Source organism: Mobula birostris, chromosome 25 (assembly GCF_030028105.1).
Source record: "Mobula birostris isolate sMobBir1 chromosome 25, sMobBir1.hap1, whole genome shotgun sequence".
Classification (NCBI taxonomy): Eukaryota; Metazoa; Chordata; class Chondrichthyes; order Myliobatiformes; family Myliobatidae; genus Mobula; species Mobula birostris.
Genome location: NC_092394.1, coordinates 45,822,336 through 45,850,327, shown reverse-complemented (window position 1 = coordinate 45,850,327; position 27,992 = coordinate 45,822,336). Strand labels below are relative to the sequence as shown.

At 39.7% G+C, this 27,992-nt stretch overlaps 1 protein-coding gene across 5 annotated transcripts in view; it reads left to right on the top strand.

The window, feature by feature from the left end:
* The window catches only part of LOC140187918 (lysine-specific demethylase 2B-like), a 236,367-nt gene that overhangs the window by 131,346 nt on the left and 77,029 nt on the right, over positions 1–27,992 (top strand). For all 5 annotated transcript variants that reach the window (XR_011883174.1, XM_072243793.1, XM_072243792.1 and 2 more), the window contains one exon: positions 4,631–5,364. Coding sequence is in view for 4 of the 5 variants with exons in the window: in XM_072243793.1 (XP_072099894.1) it covers positions 4,631–5,364 (734 nt within the window). In the remaining variant the exon portion in view is untranslated. The remainder of the gene's footprint in view (positions 1–4,630; positions 5,365–27,992) is intronic.

The window sequence follows — 27,992 nt, the reverse complement described above, 5'->3', positions numbered from 1 at the left end:
CCATTTGTCCCCCCCATCCCTCCCCACTGATCTCCCTCCTGGCACTTATCCTTGTAAGTGGAACAAGTGCAACACATGCCCTTACACTTCCTCCCTTACCACCATTCAGGGCCCCAGACTGTCCTTGCAGGTGAGGCGACACTTCACCTGTGAGTCGGCTGGGGTGATATACTGCGTCCAGTGCTCCCGATGTGACCTTCTATATATTGGCGAGACCTGATGCAGACTGGGAGATCATTTTGCTGAACACCTATGCTCTGTCCGCCAGAGAAAGCAGGATCTCCCAGTGGCCACACATTTTAATTCCACATCCCATTCCCATTCTGATATGTCTATCCACGGCCTCCTCTACTGTAAAGATGAAGCCATACTCAGGTTGGAGGAACAACACCTTATATTCCGTCTGGGTAGCCTCCAACCTGATGGCATGAACATTGACTTCTCTAACTTCCGCTAATGCCCCACCTCCCCCTCCTACCCCATCTGTTATTTATTTTTGTACACACATTGTTTCTCTCACTCGCCTTTTTCTCCCTCTGTCCCTCTGAATATACCCCTTGCCCATCCTCTGGGTTCCCCCGCCCCTTGTCTTTCTCCCTGGGCCTCCTGTCCCATGATCCTCTCATATCTCCTTTGCCAATCACCTGTCCAGCTCTTGGCTCCATCCCTCCCCCTCCTGTCTTCTCCTATCATTTTGGATCTCCCCCTCCCCCTCCCACTTTCAAATCTCTTACTAGCTCTTCCTTCAGTTAGTCCTGACGAAGGGTCTCGGCCTGAAACGTCGACTGTACCTCTTCCTAGAGATGCTGCCTGGCCTGCTGTGTTCACCAGCAACTTTGATGTGTGTTGCTTGAATTTCCAGCATCTGCAGAATTCCTTGTGTTTACTTTGTGGTTCAGTGTCCTCATTTTTTGCCTCTATGGTACGGTGCCAAGTTGTCTTTGGCCTCCTATGTTTCCTCCACTTTTCGGGGGTTCAATGAAGTGCTGTCCTGATGATAGAGTTGGCCTCTCTTAATTTTTAAGTAGGGCTTTATAAAATTCAGTGGTTAAATATCACTTTTGGATAAGGTGTGGAGCAATTTGTAATCTGTTACTTGAACAAGCAAGTCATGAATGTGATATATAATTGAACTATTTATCTGACCTTCGTTCACATGAAATCCATAGAATAGTAGGTTATAAATCCTGTACAAAGTCACATTTTACTTTTAGATTATATAATTGTGTCTGTCATTGCAGGTGACACCAAAAATGATGGTGTTGCTAGTGGGGAGGTAGTTTTAGGCTACAGAATGATAATGATCAGTTGGTAAGTTGGTTAGAGCAATACTAGATGGAATTTAATTCCAAGTGTGTGAGGTAATGCACTTTGGGAATTCTTTTAAAGGTAGGACATAAACTGTAAATGCTAGGGCCCTAGAAAGAACAGGGGAAGAGAAGTGTATGCACCAGTGGATAGTGAGCATAAAGGACGTTTGCCTTCATTAGTTAGGGCATAGAATACAAGACCACAGAGGACATGATAGAACTTGATAAAACTTTGCTATGTGTAATTTTGATTGCCGTGCTAGGAAAAAAGGACATAATATCCCTGGAGAGATTACAAAGGAGATTTAACAATTTGGAATCTTTGTTACTTGGCTAGTTTTAGTTTGTCCCCCTTGAAGCAAAGGAGGTTGAGGGGCACCTCATGGATGTAGAAAGTACAAAACTTCTGCCTGCAGCAGAGGTGTTTCGCAGAGGGATAAGTCTAGAAGTAAGAGTTTGGGAAGGATCTGAGAACAATTGCTTTTTCAGCCAAAGTTTGGAATATGGAACACACTGCCTAAAGTTCATGATGACACAACATGTAAAATATCTGGACAAGGTTTTGAATTGCCAAGGCATAGACCAAATGCTGGTCAATAAAATTAATATGGATGGGTAGTTGATCGTTGACGTGTTTCAGTGCTGTCTGATTCTATGCAAAATTATTAGTAGCTATCGATTATTTATTAGCTGAATGATTGTTGTAAAGCATTTTCTTTTTTCTGTTTTAATTTTACATGTTAAAATAATTGGATATCCCATTTTTCCTTTTTTTATGGAACATTCTGAATGGAAAGCAAGTACACATATCCTTAAATATAATTTATTTTTAAATAATCTAAGAGCACCTTCTAATACAGACTAGTTTATTGTAAGATGCACTAGGTCGCAATGAAATTTGTTACTGATAGTGCTCAGGGTAAACAGAATTCAATATATTACTGACATCTGTCCATTTTCTTCACTGTACATAACATTTCATGTTTAACTCATCATACTAAGGATGGTCAAAGGCATTTGAAATCATTTAGAGGTCATGTATGATTCTCTTACCCTTATATTCTTATCAGGCTAAACAATACAATTAGAAATATAAATCCAGCACCATATCACATATTCTGTAATTTGTTTTATTTGCATTTATTTGTATTATTATATTTATTTCCACATTATATAGTAAGCTCCACTTTCTTTACAAAAGATGAGCTTTAGCCCCCTTTCTTATGAAAGTTAAATTTTAATTATTTTGTGGAAAATGGTAAATATTTCATAAAGGCATAAAACATGTGGACAAGTTAAGCTGTCAGTTAACACTTCCTGCTATGAGGACAAATAAACCTTCATTCATAGACCAACAACTTCAGCCTCATAAATTCACAGATGTAGCTTGTGACATTGCTTTTCTAGGAAATGTGATGACAAATGTGGAGATGACCTTGAATTTGTGAGTGTCAGTATGTAGTAATCAGTGTACTTCTTTCCTGCCTCCTACTCATATTCCTCCTCTTGCCTGGTTTCACCTATCTCCTGCCAGCTCCTATTCTTTCATCTCTTCCCCCTCCCCCACACACTTTTATACTGGCTTTTCTTCTCTTTCCAGCCCTGATGAAGGGTCTTGATCCAAAATGTCTTCTGTCCATTTCCCTCTATAGATGCTACGTGACCTGTTGAGTTCCTCCAGCATTTTGTGTTGCTACAGATTCCAGCATCTGCAGTCTCTCTTGTGCCTCCAATATGTGATAATTATTTTCTGTTGGATATTGAGATAAATATAACACAGGTATTATGGTGAGCTCTCCTATTCTTATTCCATTTAGACTTAGTGCCATGAGATCTTTAATAAATCATCTAAAAGGTTAGATGAGGCTTTGATTTAAAATTTCATTTAAAAGATGGTACCATTGATGGCGCACTTATTCCACAGTGCAAAACCTCTACATTATTCCTGCCGCACTGAAAGTGGCTGAGATTTCTGTTGAAATTCTTGGAATGGAAATTGCAACCTTGACACACAGCCAAGAATGTCACAATTGAGCCACCATTTTCCCAAGTTCACTGACATGAAATAGTAATCTAAACATCTCTCCATACTACTGCCCAAGCCACAGAATGATGACTGCATTTTCTGGTTTTATTTCATGTATCCGTAATGAACTGTATTTTGCTTTTTATTAATTTAGTATTAATATCATTTTGGTTAGTGTCACTTCGTTTTCCTGATATCCATGAATTGAGCAAAATATTAAACCTGCAGTCTGACAGACACTTTTAAATAAAAGAAAATATCTTTGCTCTCAATGTAATTGGTATTAATTTTGCTATGCTTTGTTAGAAATCTGGGCTAATATTGCTGAATAGAATTCCAATTGATTTGTATCTCAGGCTGCCATATAAAGTAGGTTTGGCTTGATTATCCTATAAATCCAGAATAAAGTGTTCTGTAAATTATTTTCCTGTTCTCTCCCACATTCGTACCCATCTTCATCCAATCTCCAAGTTTAAATACTAGGCATTATCTGGTAATTTTTAAAATCACGTTAATTGTAGTTCTGAAATATACCGATTTGTAAAAAGTACAAGTTTTCCCAATAGAAAGCAGGAGATCATGGTCTATATATATTTTTTTCTTTCATGTTGGGATTTGCACACATTAAAAGAATAATGAGATATTGAGGGAGTGCATAAACCACTTTTTATTCATTTTCATCTTCTCTGTCAAGGGAGTTGATGTAAATTATCTGAATGAAACTGCCTTAGTTGGCTCCATTGCTGTAATTCAAGGTTAATGTCAAAACAAATGTTCTAGTGTTATTGTGCGGTACTATTAATTGCTTCATTGTCCTAAGGCCTGTAGTCAGGTGAGATACTGACAAATGCATGGCTTCCTGGTCACTATTACTTTCATAGTGAACTCTACCAAAAATATAGCCTTGCTAATTATAAAGTAGCCACAGTACATTAAACTATATAATTTTAAGTGAAAAAAAATTGAGGTGCATTATATTGATACTACACTGAAAACATGATTGATATTTGGCAACATTTACTTTGTCATGCTTTTCACATTTTTAAGATAAAATGCAAAATATATCTTTCAAAGAAAGGCGCTGCAAACTTCTGTTGGTTTGGAAGTAGGAGGTGCATCCTGAAATGTACAGTTGAGTTCAACAGTAGAATAATTAAAAGGGCTATTTTTGTACAGGTTGTCAATTAGAGAATTAACTGTTAATTTTTGGTCAGTTTTTTTGCAATGTTATGAAGTTTTGAATTTGAAAGCTTTGTTCTCCTTTTAACTGTTTAATTTGATTTTTATTCAATAGAAAAGGAAGCTGACGCCAGACTCTGAAGAATCTAGTAAAGTAAAACACCTGGAAAGATCAGAGCATGCGGATAGGATAGAACGGATACGACAAATGATGAAACGTGTCAACAGAAATGAAGCCAGCAGCTCCAGCTCTAGTTCAGAATCTGACTCCGATTCTAGCTCCGGTTCAGAATCGAGCATCCAGAGATCAGAAGGAAGCAGTGGAGAATCTAGTCCAAGGTCTATTGCAAAGACAGATAGCCAAAGGTCAAAACTCAGAAGATTTTCCAATGACATTTTTAGTGAGGAGGATGATGAGGAAGAAGAGGATGAAGATGAAGAGAATGCAAGGAATACAAAATCCAAACTGCTTTCTTTGGCTTCAAAAGTTGCAGAAAATAACTATTATTCCTTAAGAGGGGAGAATATTCAAAAAAACTCCTTCAGGACAGTGGAGGTTTCATTAAAAAAGAAAAATGGACCATCCAGTCAGCTTTGTCACAAAGTTCTAGGAAATATATCTCGACCTCGGATACTAAGCAAACTCCCGGTGCAGTCTCCTCCCAAGCCATTTCAAATGGAGAGACACGTGGTTCGTCCTCCTCCCGACAGCCCTGAACCTGATTCTTTACCACTTACTAGTGGATCAGAACATGTGGTGCAAAGAGAAGTGTGGCTGGCAATATTCAGTTACCTAAGCCATAGGGACCTATGCATCTGTATGAGAGTATGCAAGACGTGGAATAAATGGTAAGTGTCAGTAATGTTAGAATTGTATTGTCCTACATGTCATTGTGTATATTAAGACCTTACGAAGAAGCAAATGTGAATTTATCTAGATATGGCCACTTAGATTTGCCAAAAATTGGTAATTAATATTTCCTCCAGCCTCCATAGATAGATTAAAAAACAAAAATTTATAACATAGTAAGTGCTCTGTTACTGTGATTTTGAGAATTTGTTTCTATATTATTTCCATATTAGTGCAGTAGCTTGCAGTACAAATCGATTTGTACCATTTATGACAAATTGAATGTTGAAATTAGTTTGGACACATGAGATTACAAGTATTGGAATCTGAAGTACAAAGCAAAGCATTGTATCAGGACCAAGAATTCAGAAGGGAGATTGTCTACGTAAAGTGTAGAAGGAGATAGTCCGTAAAGGCAGATGAGAAGGAAGAACAAGGCAGGGTTTGCAAAAGATAGATGGAACCAGGTGAGGAAGGGGGCTATGGGCAGATGGAGCCAGGTGCGGGAGAGGGTGGTAGCATCTGGTGGATGATGGATAGAGACAGAAAGAAATGCAAGGAGGCAGATAAAGACAGGTGGGTAGTGGTAGAGACAGGTGCTGAAAGGTGATTTATGGGAGACCTGAGGTTACAGATACTGGAATCTGATGAGTAAGGAAGATGTTGTGCAGTTGGGTAAGGGAGGGATGAAGGGAAGATGGAATCAATTGTGTGAGGTTAAAGCACTCTCAATCAATTGAAATTGGGTTGTGATATTAAAACTGTACCTACGGGGTGGGGTGGGGGGGAATTCTATTAGCGCAGTATTCCCCACCTCTTTCTAACATCCATTACCTCTACATCTACTAATCATGTTTTCTGAGATGGACAGGTTTTAATGTAAATGAATTTTACAATGAAACGCTCAATGTAAAGCACAAGGCTTAGTTTCTTTGAGTGACTTGTGCTAGAAGGGAATCTCTGCCCACATCACGGACAACTTTAAACTTTTGTGCAGATGAAGATAATAACGTTTCAGGATAGCGTAGAGGTAAGCATGATATTATTACAGTGCCCCGGGTTCAAATCTGCCATTGTCTGTAAGGAGCTTGTATATGTGGGTTTTTCCAGGTGCTCTGGTTTCCTCCCACATTCCAAAGACACACAGGTTAGTAAGTTAATCGTTCACATTAGGTGTAATTTGGTGGGCTTTTTGGGCCAGAAGGTCCTGTTACTGAGCTGTATTTCTAAATAAATAATAAAAAAGACATAACGGGTTACTTAATGTAAGATCACTGCTTATAAATGCATGCACTGTGCTTAAACTTTCAGCTGTAATATTGACTTCTGTGATTCAGAAATTCATAGAAAAAAATTTTATATTGCCCATCAAATTTGTGTTAAAAATAACAGATGCAAACAGAAAATACTGGGAATGGATGATTCAGGCGATTCTGTGGAAGGAGAGGAAAGGAGTTAGCGTGATGTTCATCATATCTGGCTAATTGAAAATGAAAAATTTAATTATCAGAAGCTGTCAAATTTGGTGTTGAATTCAGAGCTGTAACGTGTCTAGTTGATAGGTCAAATGCTGCTCTTTGAGCTTGCATTGGGCTTTATTAAAACATTGTTTGAGGCTAAAGATGGAGAGGTCAAAATTGGAATGGATGGTGAATTAAAATGGCAAGTAGCTGAAAGCTCACCCTTGAGGATTGAATGGAGGTAAAATATAAAATGGTACTAACTTAGTGGGCACCATGATTAGCATGTATGAGTAGGCCTGAAGGACTTGTGTCCATCATAGTCATAAAGCAACACACCATGGATCCAGGCCATTTAGCCTAACAAGTTCATGCCAACCTTGGTGCCCACCCAGCTAGTCCCAATTTCCATGTCCCTCTAGGTTTTGTTCCTCAGTACCTCTGCAAGAGCTGTTTAATTGATAATGTACCTACCTCAACTACTTCTTCTGGTGGCTCACTCCATTTACTCACCACCCTCTGTGTGGAAAATGGTACCCCTCAGGTCCCTTTTAAATCTTTCTTCTGTCACCTAATTTTGGACTTCCCTGTCCTGGGGATGAAGGCTGTTATGGTCCCTTATAATTTTAAGCATTTCTATAAGTTTTCCCTCATTCTTCTTTATTTCAAGAAATAAAGACCTAACTTAGCTAACCTCTCCCTATAACTCGGGCCTTCTCGTCCTGGCAACATCTTTGTAAGTCTTTTCTGCACTCTTTCTAGTTTAACCACATCTTTCCCATAACAGTGACCAAAACTGTCTACAATACTCCAAGTGTGTTCTCACCAATGCCTGATACAACTGCAACATAATGTTGCACCTCCTATACTGAATGCCAGTATGCTAAATGCCTCTTTCACTACCATATCTACCTGAGATTCTGTTGTCAATGAACCATGCATTTGTATTCCAAATTTCCTCTGTTCCCTTAGTCTCTCATACCCTGCCATTCATAGTATGTTCTTTACGGGTTTGATTTTCAAAAATGCATCACTTCACACTTATTAATCTTGGAATCCATTTACCATTCCTTGCCTACTTCCGTAACTGGTCAAGATAACTGTAATCGTTGATAACCTTCACTATCATCAACACCTAATTTCATGTCATCTGCAAGCTAGTTGATCAAGTCTTCTGCATTTGTATAAACAACAAATAGCAAGATCAAAACTCCAACCCCTGTGGCATCTATCTTTTTGGTTTAGTTTATTTTATTTTATTTAGAGATACAAACACTTTTTATAGACACTGTTGGAACTGAACTCCAAACTCTGACACCCTACGCTGTAATAACATTGTGCTAACTGCATGGCACCCCAAACATCTCTATACAATCACCTGTCAGTGTCCTGCTCTCTATGGAATAAAGTCCTAGTCTGTCCAACCTCTCCCTTTCACTCAGTCACTCAAGTCTTGATAGCATCTGTGGAAATCTTTTCTGCACTCTTTCTAGTTTAGTAATATTTTTCCTATTGCAGGGTGACCAACACTGAACACAATATTCCAGGCATAGCCTTACCAATGTCCTGACTGATGAAGTCCAGTTGCCAAAAGCTTTCTTCACCATGCTGCCTACCTGCAACACCATATTCAAAGTACCACTTTAACTCCAAGGTTTCTCTGTTTTACGACACTTCGATCTTAATCTTCAAAAACTCAGTTTCATCAAGCATGACATCCCACGCACAAAGCCATGCCAACTTCTCCTAATAAGACTGTCTATCCAAATGCTGAGTGACCTTGGCCCTCAGAATTTCTTCTAAAAATTAATGAGCAAAGACCAGTGCTGAACATGCTAAGTCAAAACCATTCCCATTTTGCTTCAATAAATGTAATAAAATACCCATGAAATTAAATGGGTGAAAGTGGATTGCCCTGCATAAGCCCCTCTAATTAAAATGGGAGCACATTTACCTATTTTTGCTATAAGTAGGAGATTCAAAATAAAGATCTAAATCTATATATAAAAAAAACATCCTGCAGATACCCAACCAACATAGCACCTTGCCAATTAGTTTGTCTAATTGAATTGAAGGCTTTATCAGAATAGATTTTTAAAAATCAGTGTATACCAGTGTTAAAATTCATTTTAGCCCTGATTAAATAATTTCAAATGGCAATATTTTGATTGGGTTAGCTGTTTTTTTTAAAAAAAAGCCTTTCTGTGGTAGTTAATTAAGATGGTTTCAGTTACTCATCTTGCAAGAATCTTAGTAAAAACTCTTAGCAGCAGTAGAGTTATTTGTTATTACCAATGTTCTCAAGTTTAACCAGGTTATCTGACTTGAGAATTAAAGTGTTGTAAATTTTTTTTTATTATAATTGCGTGGTATTTTCCTACTTTTGATGGAAAGGACATACATCTTAGCTAAAAAGTCCATATCCAAATTATCCAGAACCAGACTGGCAGTCATGCCCTCCTTAGAATTTACAATTGCTTCTTTAACCTCAGTATTAATATCTAAAAAGAAATTTATGTGATTTGCTGTGTGAGGAGAAGAGGATAAATTTTGCCATATCTGCCTTATGAGCAGTAAATCTGCCATTGCAGTATTCCTCATAATATTCCCCTTAGTTTGCTTGGCCAATGCTTTCTTATTTTCCTTAAAGAGACTGTCCATCTTTAAATATCCCTTTCTCTCTTAGCAGGTCCTTCTTCCAGAACTGGTGATGTTTAACATTGGGGATTTGTTGTTTTCCCATTTATTGCTTTTCTTCACTTCCTTATTCTGAGTACTACCACTTATTCAGTAACTCTGAGCATGAATTTCAACTTTTAGGATCATAGCTATCCACAAGCAACTGAATTTTCAATTTAGCTGTCACAATTAGTTCTACCACTAGACCCTACATCCCTACAGACTTCCTTAACTTTTACAAGTTAATCCTAACTAGACTTTCATTACTAATTTCATTACCTGCAACACTTGCCTCATTATTATTGCCATCACCTGTATTATCCACATTGCATTCCTTCCAAAAACCAAGCAAAATGTTGTTTTCATCTGATTTAATACGTAAATGGCATTTAAGTAAGATTGGCATATTATATCTAAACATTGTCTGTGCTAACAGAACACTAGCTTTTTTTTTTGCATTGCTTCAGCTCAAATTTATAGAAAAATTAAATTGGAATCAAAATTCTTATTCACGCCTTCCTTCATTTTGAATAGAATGTAACATTTACCATGAAGGAGATGATAGTTGCTGCAAGTCTCCTACGCCTGTATAATTGATCACACTTTCCTGTTTAACAACTTAAAATTGCTGATCATGTATAGTACAGTGCCAGAATTTTTCTGTCTCTAAAGGGCCTGAGACGTATCTCTGTAATTTGGGTTATAAACATGCCGTGAGACCACCTGACTTTAATGGGACTATAAAAATATACTGAAAAGGATTATTAAGCATTTTTTTAAAGCTTAGTTTTCAGTATTAGAAATGTATTTGATCTAAAGGATAATCTTGTTGTTTAACACAGAGTTCTATAATCTGCTACAGGGTATTAGACTATGAAAGCTGAAATTCTATTCAGTATTTCCTGTGCCCAAATGCTCATCAAGTGTATATTGGCTCCCATCGTAGCACTCCCATCAGTCCCATTTCTTCTTCCCCCCCCCCTTGCCTTTCTCTGTAGCCCAACAACTTAATCTCTCCTGTGCACGTGAACTTCCCTTCATGAAGGCATGCGTTAGTCTTATGAGACCATGGATCACGCCTGGAAAGCCTTCACTCTCTAGGGTGCAGGCCTGGGCGAGGTTGTATGGAAGACCAGCAGTTGCCCATGCTGCAAGTCTCCCCTCTCCACGATACCAATGTTGTCCAAGGGAGGGGCACTAGGGCCCATACAGCTTGGCACCAGTGTCGTCGCAGAGCAATGTGTGATTAAGTGCCTTGCTCAAGGACACAACATGTTCCCTCGGTTGGGGCTCGAACTCATGACCTTCAGGTGGCTAGTCCAATGCCTTAACCACCTGGTCATGTGCCCATGAACTTCCCTTCGATTCTTTTTAATTTATACCAGTCAATAAACCCATCAGTATATGTTTGAGAGGTGAAGAAACGGGTATACAAAGGAAACCTACACGATCATGGGAAAACACTCACATTCCACCCAAGATCAGTACTGAACCCTAGTCCTTGAAGCTATGAGACAGTACAGTAAACTGCTACATTGCCTTGCTGCCCATGCCCAGATGAAGTCTGCCTGGACTGAGAAGGCAGTCTTTGACGGCAAGAGCATGGGTTAAAACAAAAGTCACACTATGGGAGATGCAGTCTGGAATTAAGAGAGTTCAACCCACTACGTGGGTTGACTGGGCTCATGAATCATAGACACCTACTATTCAGAAGGATGCCATTCAGGTTGTGCATGCTACACAATGTGATCTCACCTTCAGAGACTGAATGCATAGACCTGAAAATCATAGCTCTTCAAATTTACACCCAGATATTCGAAGTGCAATGAGAATGTTTGCACCCACCACACTTTGGTACAATGACTGACTTCCAGACTGACGTCAGTTCCAGGTAAAAAAGCATTGTATCATCTCCTCTGTGATCTTCCTTTCTGAACCCCCCCCCCCCCCCGATTTTTGATTCCTATTTTGAGGGAAGTCCCTCTTTCCTACTTACTGTAGACATCTTCATTTTGTACATATTAATTAAATTGAACCTTGGTTTCTTCTCTTCCAAAGAAAATAATTTTAATTTATTCTATCTTCCAATAATTTTCCAGTTCTGGCAACATCCTTGCAAATCTGTTTGTGCAGTCTCCAGTGTAGTTATGTTGTTCTTACAACATGGTGACAAGAACAGAACACTCTGGTAGTTTGAACAATATTGTTGGTATTTTGAGCATAAATTCCCTTCTGATCTGTACTTCAGATGATTAATGGAAGAATGCTGCATGCTGTTTTAACCATCTGACTCACCTGTTTCCCTTAAGTATCTGTGGCTACGTACTCTAGATTTCTAATTCCACTGCATCATTCAGTATCATGCATTTATTACCTAATCCCTTGCCTTGTTGCAAGTTCCCAAACACATTACCTCGCATTTCTGTAGGTTCAGTTCCATTTGCCATATTTTGATCAACTAGCCAGATATCTATATCTTGGTGTATAAAGTTTTCAGCCACTTTTCATCTGCACACTGCTTTATCATGCTCTCTATATTTAGGACTAATGGTGGAGACTGTGCTAATGTGTATTACAAAATGTAAGACGTTGAGCACTGAGCTTTGTAAAATGACTGATAGCAGCCTTCCAGTTGCAAAAGCACATATCAATTATTATCCTTGCTCCTGCCACCAGACCAATCTTGTCCCTATTTCCCACTCTCCCTCCATCCCCTTGGACTATTGTTTTTGACCAGCCTGCTATCTGGAACCTTGTCAAAATCCATGCAATTTATTTCAAAAGCACTGTCCCTATAGGCTATCCTTGTTACTTTGAAGAATCAAGTCATTAGTCAGACACGATCTTAACAAGTCCCATACTAGAGTTCTAATATACCCTTGATCTTATTTATGTTTTATCCTATTCTCTCTGCACCTTGTCATCTCAGTGGTCTGGATTTGGCAGTCCTACCCTTTGTATTCTGTGTACATTTTGAGTTTACTGCTTAAATGTTTCCCATTACTCCAAGAGAGTAGTTGTTTCTGGTCCATTTTTGCTAAATCATTAAATTATGACTGGGCAATATGAATTGGTAAACTGGTTTATTGTTACAAGTACCCAAGTATAGTAAAATACTTGCCTTGTGTATATATCATTCATATGATTGATTCATTCCAACAGATAGTACAAGGTAATAGTGCAGAATAAGGTGTTGCAGTTGCGAAGAAAATGCTGTGCAGCTTGATGATGTGTGAGAACAAAACAAACTAGATTGTGAGGTCAGGAGCCCATCTTTTCTTACTAGGGAACTGTTCAATAGTCTTAACAGTGGGATAGAAGCTTGGTGGTAGGTGTTTTCAGGCTTTTGCATCTTCTGCCTCATGGGAAGGTGGTCTTTCATTATACTGATTACTTTACCAAAGCAGCAAGATCTGCAGAAGGAGGCTGATTTCCATGATGTGTTCAGCTTGTGTCCGCAATTTACCAGTTTCCTGACCCTGGCATCAACGTGGTTGGACCAGCATAGGCTAGTGATGGTGTTCACTCCTAGGAACCTAATGCTCTTAACCATATTGACCTCAACACCAGGAGCATGTACACTACCCCACTTCCTGAAGTCAATGAGCAGCTCTTGTTTTGCTGACGTTGAGGTAAAGGTTGATGTCACAATGCCATGTCACTAGACTTTCTAACTCCTTCCAGTATTCTGGCTCATCATTATTTCAAATGCATCCCATCATGATGATGTTGTTTCTAAACCTTTATATGGAGTTAGGGTATAATCTGACCATGCAGTTGTGAGTGCACAGGGAGTAGAGTAGGGGGTTGAGGATGCAACCTTTTGGGGCACCAGTGCTGAGGATAATCATGGCAGAGGTGTTGCTGCCCCATCCTTACAGATTCCAAACTGTTAATCAGGAAGTCGAGGATCCAGTTGCAAAGGGAGGTTTGAGTTCCAACTCTGAGTTTGGAGATACCTTTACTTGGAACTATAGTATTGAAGGTGGGACTGTAGTCAATAGACAGTAGTATAACATGTGTGTCTTTACTGTCCGGATGCTCCAAAGATGAGTGCAAGACCAGGGAGATGGCATCTGTCATACACCTGTTATGGTGGTAAGTGAATTGCAGTGGGTTGTCTGGGTGGCTGAAGTTAGTTCATACCATGACCAGCCCCTCAAAGCAATCCATGATGGAGCATGTCAGAGCCACCAAGCAGTAGTCATTTTTCTTGGGTACCTGCATGATAATGCTCTTAAAGCAGATGGGAATGTGAACTTGAAATACTGTAGGAAGAGTTTAAAATATCTGCAACTACCAATAGAACCATCTGAACCAGGTGTTTTTTGTGAGTTCAGTCTCCAGAAGGCTGATCTTACATTTACAATTGTGACAGTGGGTTCAGGTGCATTGGAAGCTGTTGGATTGGTGGTGACATTCCACTCTCTTTCTGTTGAAATCAAACATTGAATGTGTTAAGCTCATCAGGAAAAGTAGTACTGTTGTCAGGGTGTTGTCTGACTTGGCTTTGTAGCCTATTGTAGCATGCACGCCCTGCCACAACTGATGGCTGGTCAGGGATGATTGTGGACTAGTGCTGTCTCTCGGCATCCTAATAGCCTTACAGAGGTCAAATCTTGATTTTTTTGTATAAGGCAAGGTCACCCAATTTGTACATTACAGTCCTAGGCTTCAGGGGGAGTGAATCTCCTGGTTATTCTATAGTGCATACAGATTGTCCTCTTTGGTACTCCTGAACATACTTATGGACGAAGTCCATGACAGCAGTGACATACTTTTTGAAACTGGCTGATGAATCCTCCTAACTCAAAGCAGTCACGTGGAAGCTCTTCTACTTTATCAGACAAGCACTTTTTGACCTACAGTACTGGATCCTTGCATTTCAGTTTCTATTTGTATGTAGGGAGACGAAACACAGACTGGTGGTTTGATTTACCAAGCATCATGCTTGGCGACTAAATAGTTTCAAGTTTAAGTTTATTGTCATGGAATATATACCCAGAGTATACATACCATGAAAGTTAGCTTTTTTGCAGCAACAACAGCACATTACAAAATGAGGACAAACATGAGCCAGGTCCTGACAAGGTGTCCCCTTGGATCTTGTTGGAGGCAATTGCAGAAATTGTATGGGCTGTGGCAGTGATACTTACAACATCTCTGAGGTGCCAGATAGCAAATGTTGTTCAAGAAAGGCTCTAAGAATAAGATAGCAATGTACAGGTCTGTTTTTTTAATGGTGTAGATAATGATGCTGTAAACTGCATCGTCAAATTTGCCAATGACATCAAGATTGGGGGTATAGTGAACAGTAAGGAGGGCTATCAAATCTTGCATGATCTGGACCAGCTGAAAAATAGCAAGTGGAATTCATTGCAGGTAAGTTTTCATTTTGAGAGGACAAACCAGGGTAGTATTTACACTACGGCACTGAGGGGAGAGGTAGAAGAAAGGGATCCGGGAAAGTGGCAACATAGACAGCTAGGGTATTAAGAGTTTTTGTCAGGACACTGAGTACTGGAGTTGGGATGTAATGTTGAAATTGGTGAAGATTGGAATATTTGTGTGCAGTTTTGGTCACGTACCGACAGGAAAGAGTGAAGAGAAAATTCACAAGCATATTGCTGGGACTTAAGGACCTGAGTTCAAGGGAATGGTTGTCTAGGTTAGGACTTTATCCCCTGGAGTGTAGGAGAATAAGAGATCTTTTTGAGGTGTATATGTGGGGATTGATAAGTTAAATACATGTAGGCTTTTTCCCTTGAGGTTGCATGAGACCAGAACCAGAGATCTAAAGTTTAAGGTGAACTATTTAAGGGGGACTGAGGGGGAACTTCACTCGAAGTTGCCGAAAGAAGTGATAGACGCGAGTTCAATTGTAACATTTAAGAGAAGTTTGGAATGGTACATGGATGAGAGGGGTATGAAGGCCATAGTGTGGGTGAGGGTAAATGGGGCTAGGCAGAACAACAGGTTGGCATGGACCTGATGGGCAAAATGGCCTGTTTCTGTGCTGTAGTACTCTAACTCTACATTAATATAAAACTAAATTAATGTAAATTATACGAGACTTGCATGTCAAACATTAGTGCAAGATGAGACAAAGAAATATGTTCTGAGGTGCTAGTCCGAGGAGTTTTTTCAGGTTGGTTCAGGAACCTAATGGCAGTATGGAAGAAGCTGTTGTTGAGCGTTATTGTATGGGTCTTCAGGTTCCAGTATCTCCTGCTCAATGGCCTCATTGAGAAGAGGACATAACCAGGATGGATATTCAAGTTCGTTTGATTATGATTCAACCATACACGAATACCCATGTATATAGCCAAACGAAGGTGTTTCTCTGGAATCAAGGTGCAAAACAGTACCAATAGTTATACACAGCCAAGGCACGTGCAACACATATAAGATAGCAAGTAAACAGACAGTCACACTCTATATATGTGGGTTTATATGTGTGTATTTAATATGTCCCTAGGTGACATGTGCTGTAAATTGGTGCATGGGTGTTATCAGAAAGAACCAAGAGTTCTCAGCAGTCTGCAGACGAATGTTTACACAGACTCACACGCGCTCTTGCGCTGTCTCTCTTCTGGAGAGCAGCACCAATGGGAGGTGCCACTGCACCACATCACCACCTAGACTGAGTGAGGTAGTTTTCATGGGTTCAATGTCCACTTAGGAATCGGATGGCAGGGGGGAAGAAGCTGTTCCTGAATCACTGAGTGTGTGCCTTCAGGCAAGGGAGTGAAAGCAGAAGTTTAGGGAAATATAGCCCTAGATTGTGAATGTCAATCTACTATGATGGAAGGTAATCTTTGAAAAAGAACTGTGCACTAGAAGCACATGTATTCGAAGTGGAATGGTCAGAAAAGAATAGAATGGAGTTGATGGCAGCAATGGAAGTTAGTCCTTGCAAGAATCTGGGTTTGATGCAGTATGACTGTGGATGTCCCTGGATCTGAAATAGATGGTGGTTACTGGATAGAGAAGTTAAGGAAGGGAAGTATAGAGTTGGGATAGGTCATGGAAATTAGCAGCCTTGTTGATGACATCTCCTGATTGGGAGAAAGAAGAAGAAATACGATTGGTTGATGAGGAATGGGTCAGAGTACTGGTGAAGTGTCTCAGCCCACAACAGCAACTGTTTACTTATTTCCGTAGATGTTGCCTGACCTCCTGAGTTCCTTTAGCATTTTGTGTGTTGAGTGGGATTGATTGAAGTAATTGGTGAACTAGTAAATGGAGTAAAGAAAAGTCCAAATAGGACTGAATCAATGAACGTTGCATATATAAATATTGAATTGCCTCAACATGCTTCTGATATAACAAATTTTATTTATTGAAATGATTTAAAGTGTGCTTGTATCAGTAAAGATCTTTTTCACTTTAGCACTATTCTTGTTGCAGTGCTGAAAATGATCTTCTAAGTAGTTTGCTGCATGTCATGAATTATTGGACTCTGTTGCACATTTATTGTATTTGCCTAAAACTGTTGTATTACCATCTTTAAAAATCTTGCTTTTTGGTCAATTGGCTACTATTTACTTTGAAGTTGTCCTTGACTAGGTGAGACAGCAGATGAAAGAATAGGACTGATGGGAATGTTCTCTGAGCTGACAGGGACTCTATGGACTGAATGGCCACCTATCACATGAAAATATGTGTTTGATCCAGGCTTGATTGCGTTCATGAGTCTGTGTACTGAGGCAAGATTCTCAGTCATCCAAAGGTCACATCCTGTCCTATTATGAGAATTATCCCAAAATGCTTTTAAACATTCATTGCCTATGAGAAGGAAACTCTGGAGAGCCTGGGAAGTTGATTTTTATCACCAGGGCAGAAGAATTTTTTTAAAAAAAACAATGCAATGTGGTTTCATCAAATCAATCTTGCAAATAATTGAATTTTCCACATCAAAGTATTTTGAAGATTAGGTGGTTTTGAGGCATGTAGGTAGTATTGCACAAAGTCACTTTTCTGCTATTCTAAATGAAGTTAGAAAAATTGTTAGTCTTCTATTTTGGTGAAAAATAATACTGCTGTCCTTGAAAGTTTAAATCTTTGTTACAATTGAGGCAGCAGATTCCATGGATAGAGTCATGATGTAGTAGAATTTACATGGATAAGATGTGCTACAATTTTGTTCAAAGTATCATTTTACATTCTGGCTCTGTACCATATCCAATTATTGTAAGTTCAAATGAAATGTGATCTGATTGCATTTCCTGCAATAATTCCAGATACTGAAGCCTGTTCTTAGTAACTAGAGGCTCAACATCATTATGGTTGCTGACAGATGGTAATAGATAAGAAAGGAAGAGATTTTTTTTTTCGCTTAATTCAGTATTAACTTTGTCCAGACTGGTGCAAGGGTCAGAGCAACTCTCAAATTAAGAGATTCAAGAATAAGATGTATAAAATCATTATTTTACCTCTATATTGATGTGTAGACAGCGAGTATTGCATTCTGAATATGCACTACAAATATGTTTTTCAGTAAATATGAGATATAATTTAACAATGTAGCCATCATGCCATTTTAATTTTGTTGCTTTGATCAAAGGATTTGTGATCTGGAGGGACTTCAGTTGAATTTAACTATCTCAAATCTCAAGTGCAATTGGACATTATAAATTAGTTGTAAATACTTTGAACCAACATACTTAATTTATTTGTAAATTAGATCTGTAGTTTCATGATTAATAGACTGGGGATAATTTTCCATTTCACTGCCTGCGTGTTAACCTCCAGAGGTAACCTGAGAGAACTGGTGTTCGCATTCTAGAAAATGCGATGTTTTCAACTGTGGCAAAGGAAAAAATCTCCCCCCTCCCCCCCACAACACACTTCCTTCCATTTTCCCTTTGTATGTAAGTTAACAAGTACAAATGAGAGTTGGAATTCAAATTTAGTCTCCAGTACTATCCTTTTGAATTTATACTTTTGAAGTAATAGTCCTAAAATCACAGCAGCAATGGCAATAATTTGTATTTATAAGCATATTTTAAAAAATTACTGAAGGCGTTTCACAGGATCATTATCACAAAGTTTTGGCAACGAGCCAAAATACGAGATAGACGACTGCTAATCAAAAATTTGGTTAGACCTTAAGAAGAGAATAGAGAAAGAGTTCCAAAGCTTTGGATTTTTGATTGCTTAACAGTGACTGGCAAAGGTGAAATGATTAAAATTAGCAACAGTTAAAGGCCCAGAACTGGAAGACTCCAAATAGCAAAAGGTTTTGGGACTGGACAAGATTATAGAAATGAGTTGTGGACTGACAATAGAACAATTTAAGAAACAGAATGAGAATGTAAAATAAAAATAATACAAAGAAAACTTAATAATAACTTAATAATAAATAAGCAAAATAAATAAATAATAAATATAAAGAGCATGCGATGAAGAGTCCTTGAAATTGAGCCCACAGGTTGTGGGAGCAGTTCAGTGATTGGGCAAGTGAAGTTGACATGAAAATAATTTTAACATTGATATGAAAATAATTTGGCATTGAAATCAGTTGTAGAATGTAGCTGCCTCGCAATATATCTAAGTAAAAACAGGCCAGCGTATAGTTAAACCAGGGCATTTAACTCAACCATTCAGTTGTCTCTGCTAGAAGCTGCAAACTGCAGCCTCATAGTAGCCGTCAAATCTGTCCCACTGATGTCCAAATCACTCGTACATAAATTGGGCATTTGTAATCTGGGGAGGACATGTACTTAACAATAAACAAAGCAGACGATGTTAGGATTGGTTCATACAGGTTTGGGTTTTAAATTGTATAATCTGTCATAAATATGGCCATATTCTATATTATATTTTAAGTGTAATTGCAGAATCCTTTTTCCTAATGTTTAATAAGTAATGTAGAAACAAAATACGACTGCTATCTTTTTTTCAAAATCCCTATCTTAGATTTTCTACAAATCGGAATCTAATTTAAATCTAATTTAGGTTTCCTCTCAGTGAAGGTTCTTTATTATTGAAAGGATACACTGTCACTTTGCAGTTTGCAAATGCCAGAAATCTTAGTGAACTGGACAATGCAAGATAATACGCTGGGCATTAACCTGCTAATTATTGTGGGGGATTCTGAATGGGATTGTTGGTATACAGAGGCGTTGGGTAATGAATGACCTGACTTACAGAAATCTAATTTTACACAAATTCTCTCAGCCTTTAAGAGTTTTTCTAGGAATGGTATCCACAGCACTTCTTTCATTAGTTTAATTGTGGGTAGTGTTAGAATGATTATTAAATGGAATACAAGAATGATAGCAAATGGATGTGCTTTAAAATAATGATGTTTACTATAGACAATGGATATTTCTGACTTGTAGAACCCTACATAACCTGGGGACTGCCTGTACATCATTTTTAAAACTGAGAAGCCCAGGATCTCTAGAAGTGCTTTACAGACATGAAAAGCTGGGACTTCCTGACACTTTTGTAGTGACAAACTTGCTGGGAGTTTCCACCCGTCCACTAAGTAATTGTCTCTCAGTTTCTGCTTTTAATTATTAGTAGCCTTTTTGTGTTTTTTATGTAAAGTGTTTAATTTCAATAGCTTTAAATGTCTGAATTTCATAATTTTCTTTAAAAAGATTAAAGGCAAAGGTTACTTTTCCAGCAGCAAAGATGGTTGCCAGCTTTGAAAGCATTAAAGCTGTTGAGAATGTTGTAAGAGTAGGGCCTTCTCATTGCACTGCTGGGAATTCTATTACTAACTACTACATGCATGCCACAGGACCCAACAAGATGGGCCCTCCACTTCTATATGGTTTAGTCTTGGGTGAATTCCTGAGTAACAATTCTAGATGGGGAAGATGAGCTCTATGATCCATCCCATGACAATGATGATGTCTCTATTCAAAAACAGGAGAAAATCTGCAGATGCTGGAACCCCAAGCAACATACACTTGAGGAACTCAGCAGGCCTGGCTGCTTTTGTGGAAATGATTAAACATTTTGGGCTGAGACCCTTTATCAGGACTGGAGAAAAAAGATGAAAAGTCAGAGTAACAAGATGGATGGGTGAGGGGGGAGGGGAGAAAGAAATAAAAGGTGGTAGGTGAATCTGGTGGGGGGGGCACGCGTGGCTGAAGTAAAGAACTGGGAAGTTGATTGGTGAAAGAGATAAAGTGCTGGAGAAGGAGGAATCTGATGAGAGAGGACAGAAGGCCATGGAAGAATGAGAAGGGGGAAGAGCACCAGAGGGAGGTGATGGGCAGGCAAGGTGGGAGTAGGAAAAGGGAATGGTGAAGAGGGGGGGTATTACCGGAAGTTCAAGAAATCGATGTTCATGCCATTAAGTTGGAGGCTACCCAGACAGAATATAAGGAGTTGTTCCTCCAACCTAAGTATGAGATGAAGGATCTCAGCCCGAAACGTCAACTGTTCACTCTTTTCCATAGATGCTGCCTGGCCTGCTGAGTTCCTGCAGCATTTCAAGTGTTTCATGTCTCTGTTCAAATCTACCTAGAAACTCAGTGTGCAGGTATTAGAATTGTGTATGGCGGCAACTGATGGCAGATTCCACTTGTTTTAAACCTTTGCTTCAGGATCCACAGTTTAGTGAATGATTGCAGCATGGATAAATATAACATTCCTTTGGATACTTTGCAGCGATGATTTCATTGATGATGAGAAAATAATAATGGTTAAAGCATTTCTGAATAAGAAGCAATTCACTACTGTCAGATGCTGAAAGTGTTTTCCATAATTTCTGGGGAATGACTAACCATTAATCTGTATTTTGAAGTTCCTCTGAGACTTCAGGGTAACTTGAATTTCATGGAAGGTAAGTTTCAAGGTAGATTGGAAAAATGGAAGACAAACTACCATGAAGATGCTGCTACATCAACATGGAATCATTTCCATTCGGTGAATGGTTTCCTTTATTTTCCAAACTACTCACTATTGTTTCAAAGCTGGCTAAGATCCATTTCTGGAAATGAAATTTATCTGTGCAGATTTGTTGCAATGGCCTGAAAAATAAGTTTAGAGGGGGTCAACTAATTAATTCCAAGACAATTTGGTTCTTGAATTCCACTATCGTTACATAATCTCTGTTGATCAGAGATGGTGTCACAGCTGCAGAAAGGAGGAAGTCATGGAGGGATTGTCTATGGAGACTTTGTGGGTGGAAGTTCGGAACAGGAAGGGGTCAGTAACTTTACTGCTTTTTTTTATATATAGACCAGCCAATAGTAACAGGGACAGCGAGGAGCAGATAGGGAGACATATTCTGGAAAGGTGTAATAATAACAGGGTTGTCGTGGTAGGACAATTTAATTTTCCAAATATCGATTGGCATCTCCCTCGGGCAAAAGGTTTAGATGGGGTGGAGTTTGTTAGGTGTGTTCAGGAAGGTTTCCTGACACAATATGTAGATAAGCCAAGAGGAGAGGCTGTACTTAATCTGGTATTGGGAAATGAACCTGGTCAGGTGTCAGATCTCTCAGTGGGAGAGCATTTTGGAGATGGTGATCACAATTCTATCTCCTTTACTATAGCATTGGAGAGGGATAGGAACAGACAAGTTAGGAAAGCATTTAATTGGAGTATAGGGAAATATGAGGCTATCAAGCAGGAACTTGGAAGCATAAATTGGGAACAGATGTTCTCAGGGAAATGTATGAAAGAAATGTGGCAAAAGCTCAGGGGATATTTGCATGGAGTTCCAATGAGACAAGGAAAGGATGGTAGGGTACTGTGGTGTACAGTGGCTGTTGAAAATCTAGTCACGAAAAAAAGAAAAGCTTACAAAATGTTCAAAAAACTAGGTAATGATAGAGATCTAGAAGAATATAAGGCTAGCAGTAAGGAGCTTAAGAATGAAATTAGCAGAGCCAGAAGGAGCCATGAGAAGGCGGACAGGATTTAGGAAAACCCCAAGATATTCTACAAGTATGTGAAGAGCAAGAGGATAAGTCGTGAGAGAGAATAGGACCAATCGAGTGCGACAGTGGACAAGTGTGTATGGGAATGGAAGAGATAGCAGAGGTACTTAATGAATACTGAAGCAAAGTATTCACTCGGAAAAGGATCTTGGCAATTATAGGGATAACTTACAGCGGACTGAAATGCTTGAGCATGTATCTAATAAGAAAGGGATGTGCTGGAGCTTTTGGAAAGCATCAAGTTGGATACGTCACCAGGACTGGGCGAGATGTACCCCTGGCTACTGTGGGAGGCAAGGGAGGAGATTGCTGAGCCTCTGGTAACGATCTTTGCATCATCAATGGGAACGGGCGAGGTTCCAGAGGATTGCAGGGTTGCGGATGTTGTTCCCTTATTCAAGCCCAGGAAGTTATAGACCTATGAGTCTTACTTCAGTGGTTGGTAAGTTGATGGAGAAGATCCTGAGAGGCAGGACTTATGAACATTTGGAGAGGCTTAATCTGATTAGGAATAGTCAGCATGGCTTTGTCAAAGGCAGGTTGTGCCTTATAAGGCTGATTGAATTTTTTGAGGATATGACTAAACTCATTGAAGGTAGAGCAGTAGATGTAGTGTATATGGAATTCAGCAAGACATTTGATAAGGTACCACATACAAGGCTTGTTGAGAAAGTAAGGAGGCATGGGGTCCAAGGGGACATTGCTTTGTGGATCCAGAATTAGCTTGCTCACAGAAGGCAAAGAGTGGTTGTAGACAGGTCATATTCTGCATGGAGGTCGGTGACCAGTGGTGTGCCTCAGGGATCTGTTCTGGGACCCCTACTCTTAGTGATTTTTATAAATGACCTGGATGAGGAAGTGGAGGGATGGGTTAGTAAATTTGCTGATGACACAAAGGTTGGAGGTGTTGAGGATAGTGTGGAGGGCTATCAGAGGTTACAGCGGGACATTGATAGGATGCGAAACTTGGCTGAGAAGTGGCAGATGGAGTTCAACCCAGATAAATGTGAAGTGGTTCACTTTGGTAGGTCAAATATGATGGTAGAATATAGTATTAATGGTAAGACTCTTGGCAGTGTGGAGGATCAGGGAGATCTTGGGGTCCGAGTTCATAGGTCACTCAAAGCTGCTGCGCAGGTTCACTGTGTGGTGCATTGGCCTTCATCAATCGTAGGATTGAGTTTAGGAGCTGAGAGGTAATGCTGCAGCTGTATAGGACCTTTGTCAGACCCCACTTGGAATACTGTGCCCAGTTCTGGTTGCCTCACTACAGGAAGGATGTGGAAACGATAGAAAGGGTGCAGAGGAGATTTACAAGGATGCTGCCTGGATTGGGGAGCATGCCTTATGAGAATAGGTTGAGTGAACACAGCCTTTTCTCCTTGGAGTGACGGAGGATGAAAGATAACCTGATTAGAGGTGTACAAGATGATGAGAGACATTGATTGTGTGGATAGTCAGAGGCTTTTTTCCCAGGGCTAAAATGGCTAGCATGAGGGGGCACAGTTATAAGGTGCTTGGAAGTAGGTACAGAGGAGATGTCAGCGGTAAGTGTTTTACACAGAGAGTGGTGAGTGCATGGAATGGGCCGCCGGTGACGGTGGTGGTGGCAGATACGATAGTGTCTTTTAAGAGACTCCTAGATAGGTACATGGAGCTTAGAAAAATAGAGGGTTATATGGGTAACCCTAGGTAATTTCTATGGTAAGGACATGTTCAGCACAGCTTTGTGGGCTGAATGGCCTGTGTTGTGCTTTAGGTTTTCTATGTTCTATAATGCATGGTCAATTTCTAGCTTGATATGGTTTTGATGATATTCAGAAGAATTTTTGTATCATCATCATCATCATAATAAGCCCAAATAACTAACATTTTCTTCTCTTGGAGGTAAAAAAAAATGATAAATTAAATGAACTCTAGCCAATGTAACTGCTCACTTGTTAGTACATTGTGACACTAACTATCAAAAGGCCACAGAAAGTGAAATGCTGCAACAGATGTTGGTCGTTACATTTCTGCGCACATTTTCCAATGAACAAAGATATCTAGTTCTTTGTAAGCCAACTTGTATTATAGTGTGTCATTTTGTTCATTTTTGCAGTTGACAACTTTAGTTTAAAATTTCATTTTGATATCCACAGTTCATCACGTTTTGTAAAGAGGATACTGAGCTCCACAAGCAATATTGTAAATCACATTTGAGCTAATTTTGCCATCCGCTCACTGGTAGTTTCCAGAATTACCTTACCTTTTACATTGCCATCAGTTACATTGAAATGAGAGTTTGATTATTGATTGAGGTAAGATATTGAGACTTCAATATGCAGGTAGATTGGGAAAATCGGGTTGGTGCTGGATGCCAGGGCTGGGAATTTCTAGAGTGCCTGAGAGATGGCTTTTTAGAGCAGTTTGTGATTGAGCCCACAAGAGGATCAGCTGTTCTGGCTTGTGTGTTGTGCAATGAACCAGAATTGATTAGAGAGCTTAAGGAAAAATAACATTCGGGGAAAGTGATCATAATATGATCAAATTCACCCTGAAATTTGAGAAGAAGAAACTAAAGTCAGATGTATCTGTATTACAGTGGAGTAAAGGCAATTAGTGAGGCACGAGAGTGGAGTTGACAGAATTGATTGAAAAAGAACACTGGCAGGGATGACGGCAGAGCAGCAATGGCTGGAATTTCTGGAAGCAATTCAGAAGGCACAGGATATATACATTCCAAAGAGGAAGAAGTATTCTAATGGAAAGATGACACAACTGTGGCTGCTAACAAAAAAAAAATCAAAGCCAACATAAGTGCCAAAGAGAGGACATATAATAGAGCAAAGATTAGTGGAAAGTTAGAGGATTGGCAAGCTTTTAAAAAAAAATAGAAGGCAACTAAACAGTCATTAAGAAGGTAAAGATGAAATACAAAAGTAAGCTAGCGAATAGTATTAAAGAGGATTCCAAAGGTTTCTTCAGATACATGGTGTAAAAGAAAAGCAAATGGATAACGGATTGCTGGAAAACGATGCTGGGGAGGTAGTAATAGGGGACAAACTGAATAAGTATTTTGCATTGGTCTTCACTGTGGAAGACACTGGCAGTATGGTGGAAGTTCCAGGTGTCAGAGGGCATGAAGTGTGTGAAGTTACTATAACTAGAGAGAAGGTTCTTGGGGAAACTGAAAGATCTAAAGGTAGGTAAGTCACCTGGATCAGATGGTGTACACCCCAGAGATCTGAAAGAGGTGGCTGAAGAGATTGTGGAGGTATTAGTAATGATCTTTCAAGAATCACTAGATTCTGGGATGGTTCTGGGAGACTGAACAATTGCAAATATCACTCCACTTTTCAAGAAGGGAGAGAGGCAGAAGGAAGGAGTCTATAGGCCTGTCAGTCTGACCTCAATGGTTGGAAAGATGTTGGAATTGATTATTAAGGATGAGGTCTCAGGGTACTTGTAGGCACATGATAAAATAGGCTGTAGTCAGCATGGTTTCCTCAAGGGAAAATCTTGCCTGACTAATCAGTTAGAATTCTTTGGAAAAAGTAACAAGCAGGATAGACAAAGGAGAATTGGTTGACGCTGTGTACTTGGATTTTCTGAAGGCCTTTGACAAGGTGCCGCACATGAGGCTGCTTAATAAGCTATGAGCCCATGGTATTACAGGAAAGATCCTAGCATGAATAAAACAGTGGCTGATTGGCAGGAGGCAGCGTGGGAATAAAGGGAGCCTTATCTGACAGGCTGTCGGTAATGGCTGGTGTTCCAAAAGGGTCTGTGCTGGGCCCAATTCTTTTTGTTATATGTCAGCGATTTGGATGATGGAATTGGTGGCTTTGTTGCAAGGTTTGCAGACAATTTGAAGGAGGTGGGGCAGATAGTTTTGAGGAGGTAGAGAGGCTACTGAAGGACTTAGACTGATTGGAAGAATGGGCAAAGAAATGGCAGATAGAATATAATGTTGGGAAGTGTATTGTCATGGACTTTGGTAGAAGAAATAAAAGGGTAAAATGGCATGTTGGCCTTCATAACAAGGGGAGTTGAGTATAGGAGCAAAGAGGTCCTTCTGCAGTTGTACAGGGCCCTGGTGAGACCACACCTGGTCTCCAAATTTGAGGAAGGATATTCTTGCTATTGAGGGAGAGCAGCGGAGGTTCACGAGGTTAATTCCTGGGATGGCGGGACTGTCATATGTTGAAAGATTGGAGCGACTGAGCTTGTATACACTGGAATTTAGAAGGATGAGAGGGGATCTGATTGAAACATATAAGATTATTAAGGGATTGGACACGCTAGAGGCAGGAAACATGTTTCCGATGTTGGGAGAGTCCAGAACCAGAGGCCACAATTTGAGAATAAGGAGTAGGCCATTTAGAACACAGTTGAGGAAAAACTTTTTCAGCCAGAGAGTTGTGGATCTGTGGAATGCTCTGCCTCAGAAGGCAGTGGAGGCCAATTCTCTGGATGCTTTCAAGAAAGAATTAGATAGAGCTCTTAATGATAGCGGAGTTGAGGGATATGGGGAGAAGGCAGGAACAGGGTACTGATTGTGGATGATCAGCCATGATCACAGTGAATGATGGTACTGGCTCGAAGGACCGAAAGGCCTACTCCTGCACCTTTTGTCTATTGGTTGACTATTTTCTGAATGGAGAGAAAATACAAAAAAAAATTGAGGTGCAAAGGGACTTGGGAGTCCTTGTGCAGGATTCCCTATAAGTTAATTTGTAGGCTGAGTCTGTGGTGAAGAAGGCAAATTCAATGTGTAGTCTTTTCAAGAAGACTAGAATATAGACCTCACTGGGTGTATTGTGAGCAGGTTTGGGCTCCTTATCTAAGAAAAGATGTACTGAAACTGGAGACAGTTCAGGGGAGGTTCACAAAAATGATTCCAGGATTGAATTGAATGGCTTGTCATGCAAAGAGTGTCTGATGGCTCTGGGCCTGTATTCACTCGAATTCAGAAGAACAAGGGTGACCTCATTGAAACCTATGGAATGGTGAAAGGCCTTGAGAGAGTGGATACGGAGAGGATGTTTCCTATGATGGGACAGTTTAAGACCAGAGGACATAGCCTCAGAATAGAGGGCAGTACTTTTAGAATGAAGATGAGGAGGAATTTCTTTAGCCAGAGAGTGGTGAGTATGGAATTCATTGCCACAGGCAGCTGTGGAGGACAGGTCTTTATGTATATTTAAGGCAGAGGTTGATCAGTTGGTCAGGGCATGAAGTGATACGGGGAGAAGGCAGGAGATTGGGGCTGAGGGGAAAATTGGATCAGCCATGGTGAAATGGTGGAACAGACTTGATGGACTAAGCGGCCTAATTCTGCTCCCTTATCTTATGGTCTGACTGTCTTGTGGTCTTGGTGAAAAGGTAATGGGGGGACATGAGGTGGAAGATGATACGGGACGTGATTCTTTGTATAGAATGGGTTTGGAATGCAGTTTTCAATGATTAGAATAGTATGTCTAGTTTTCAGACTTTTGATTTTTTTTCCCCTCCCTTTAGTTGTACTGTAATTTTACATGATAATTTAACATGAAGCAATAATTGTTAATAGTAGTCATTGGCAATTTTCCCAATGAC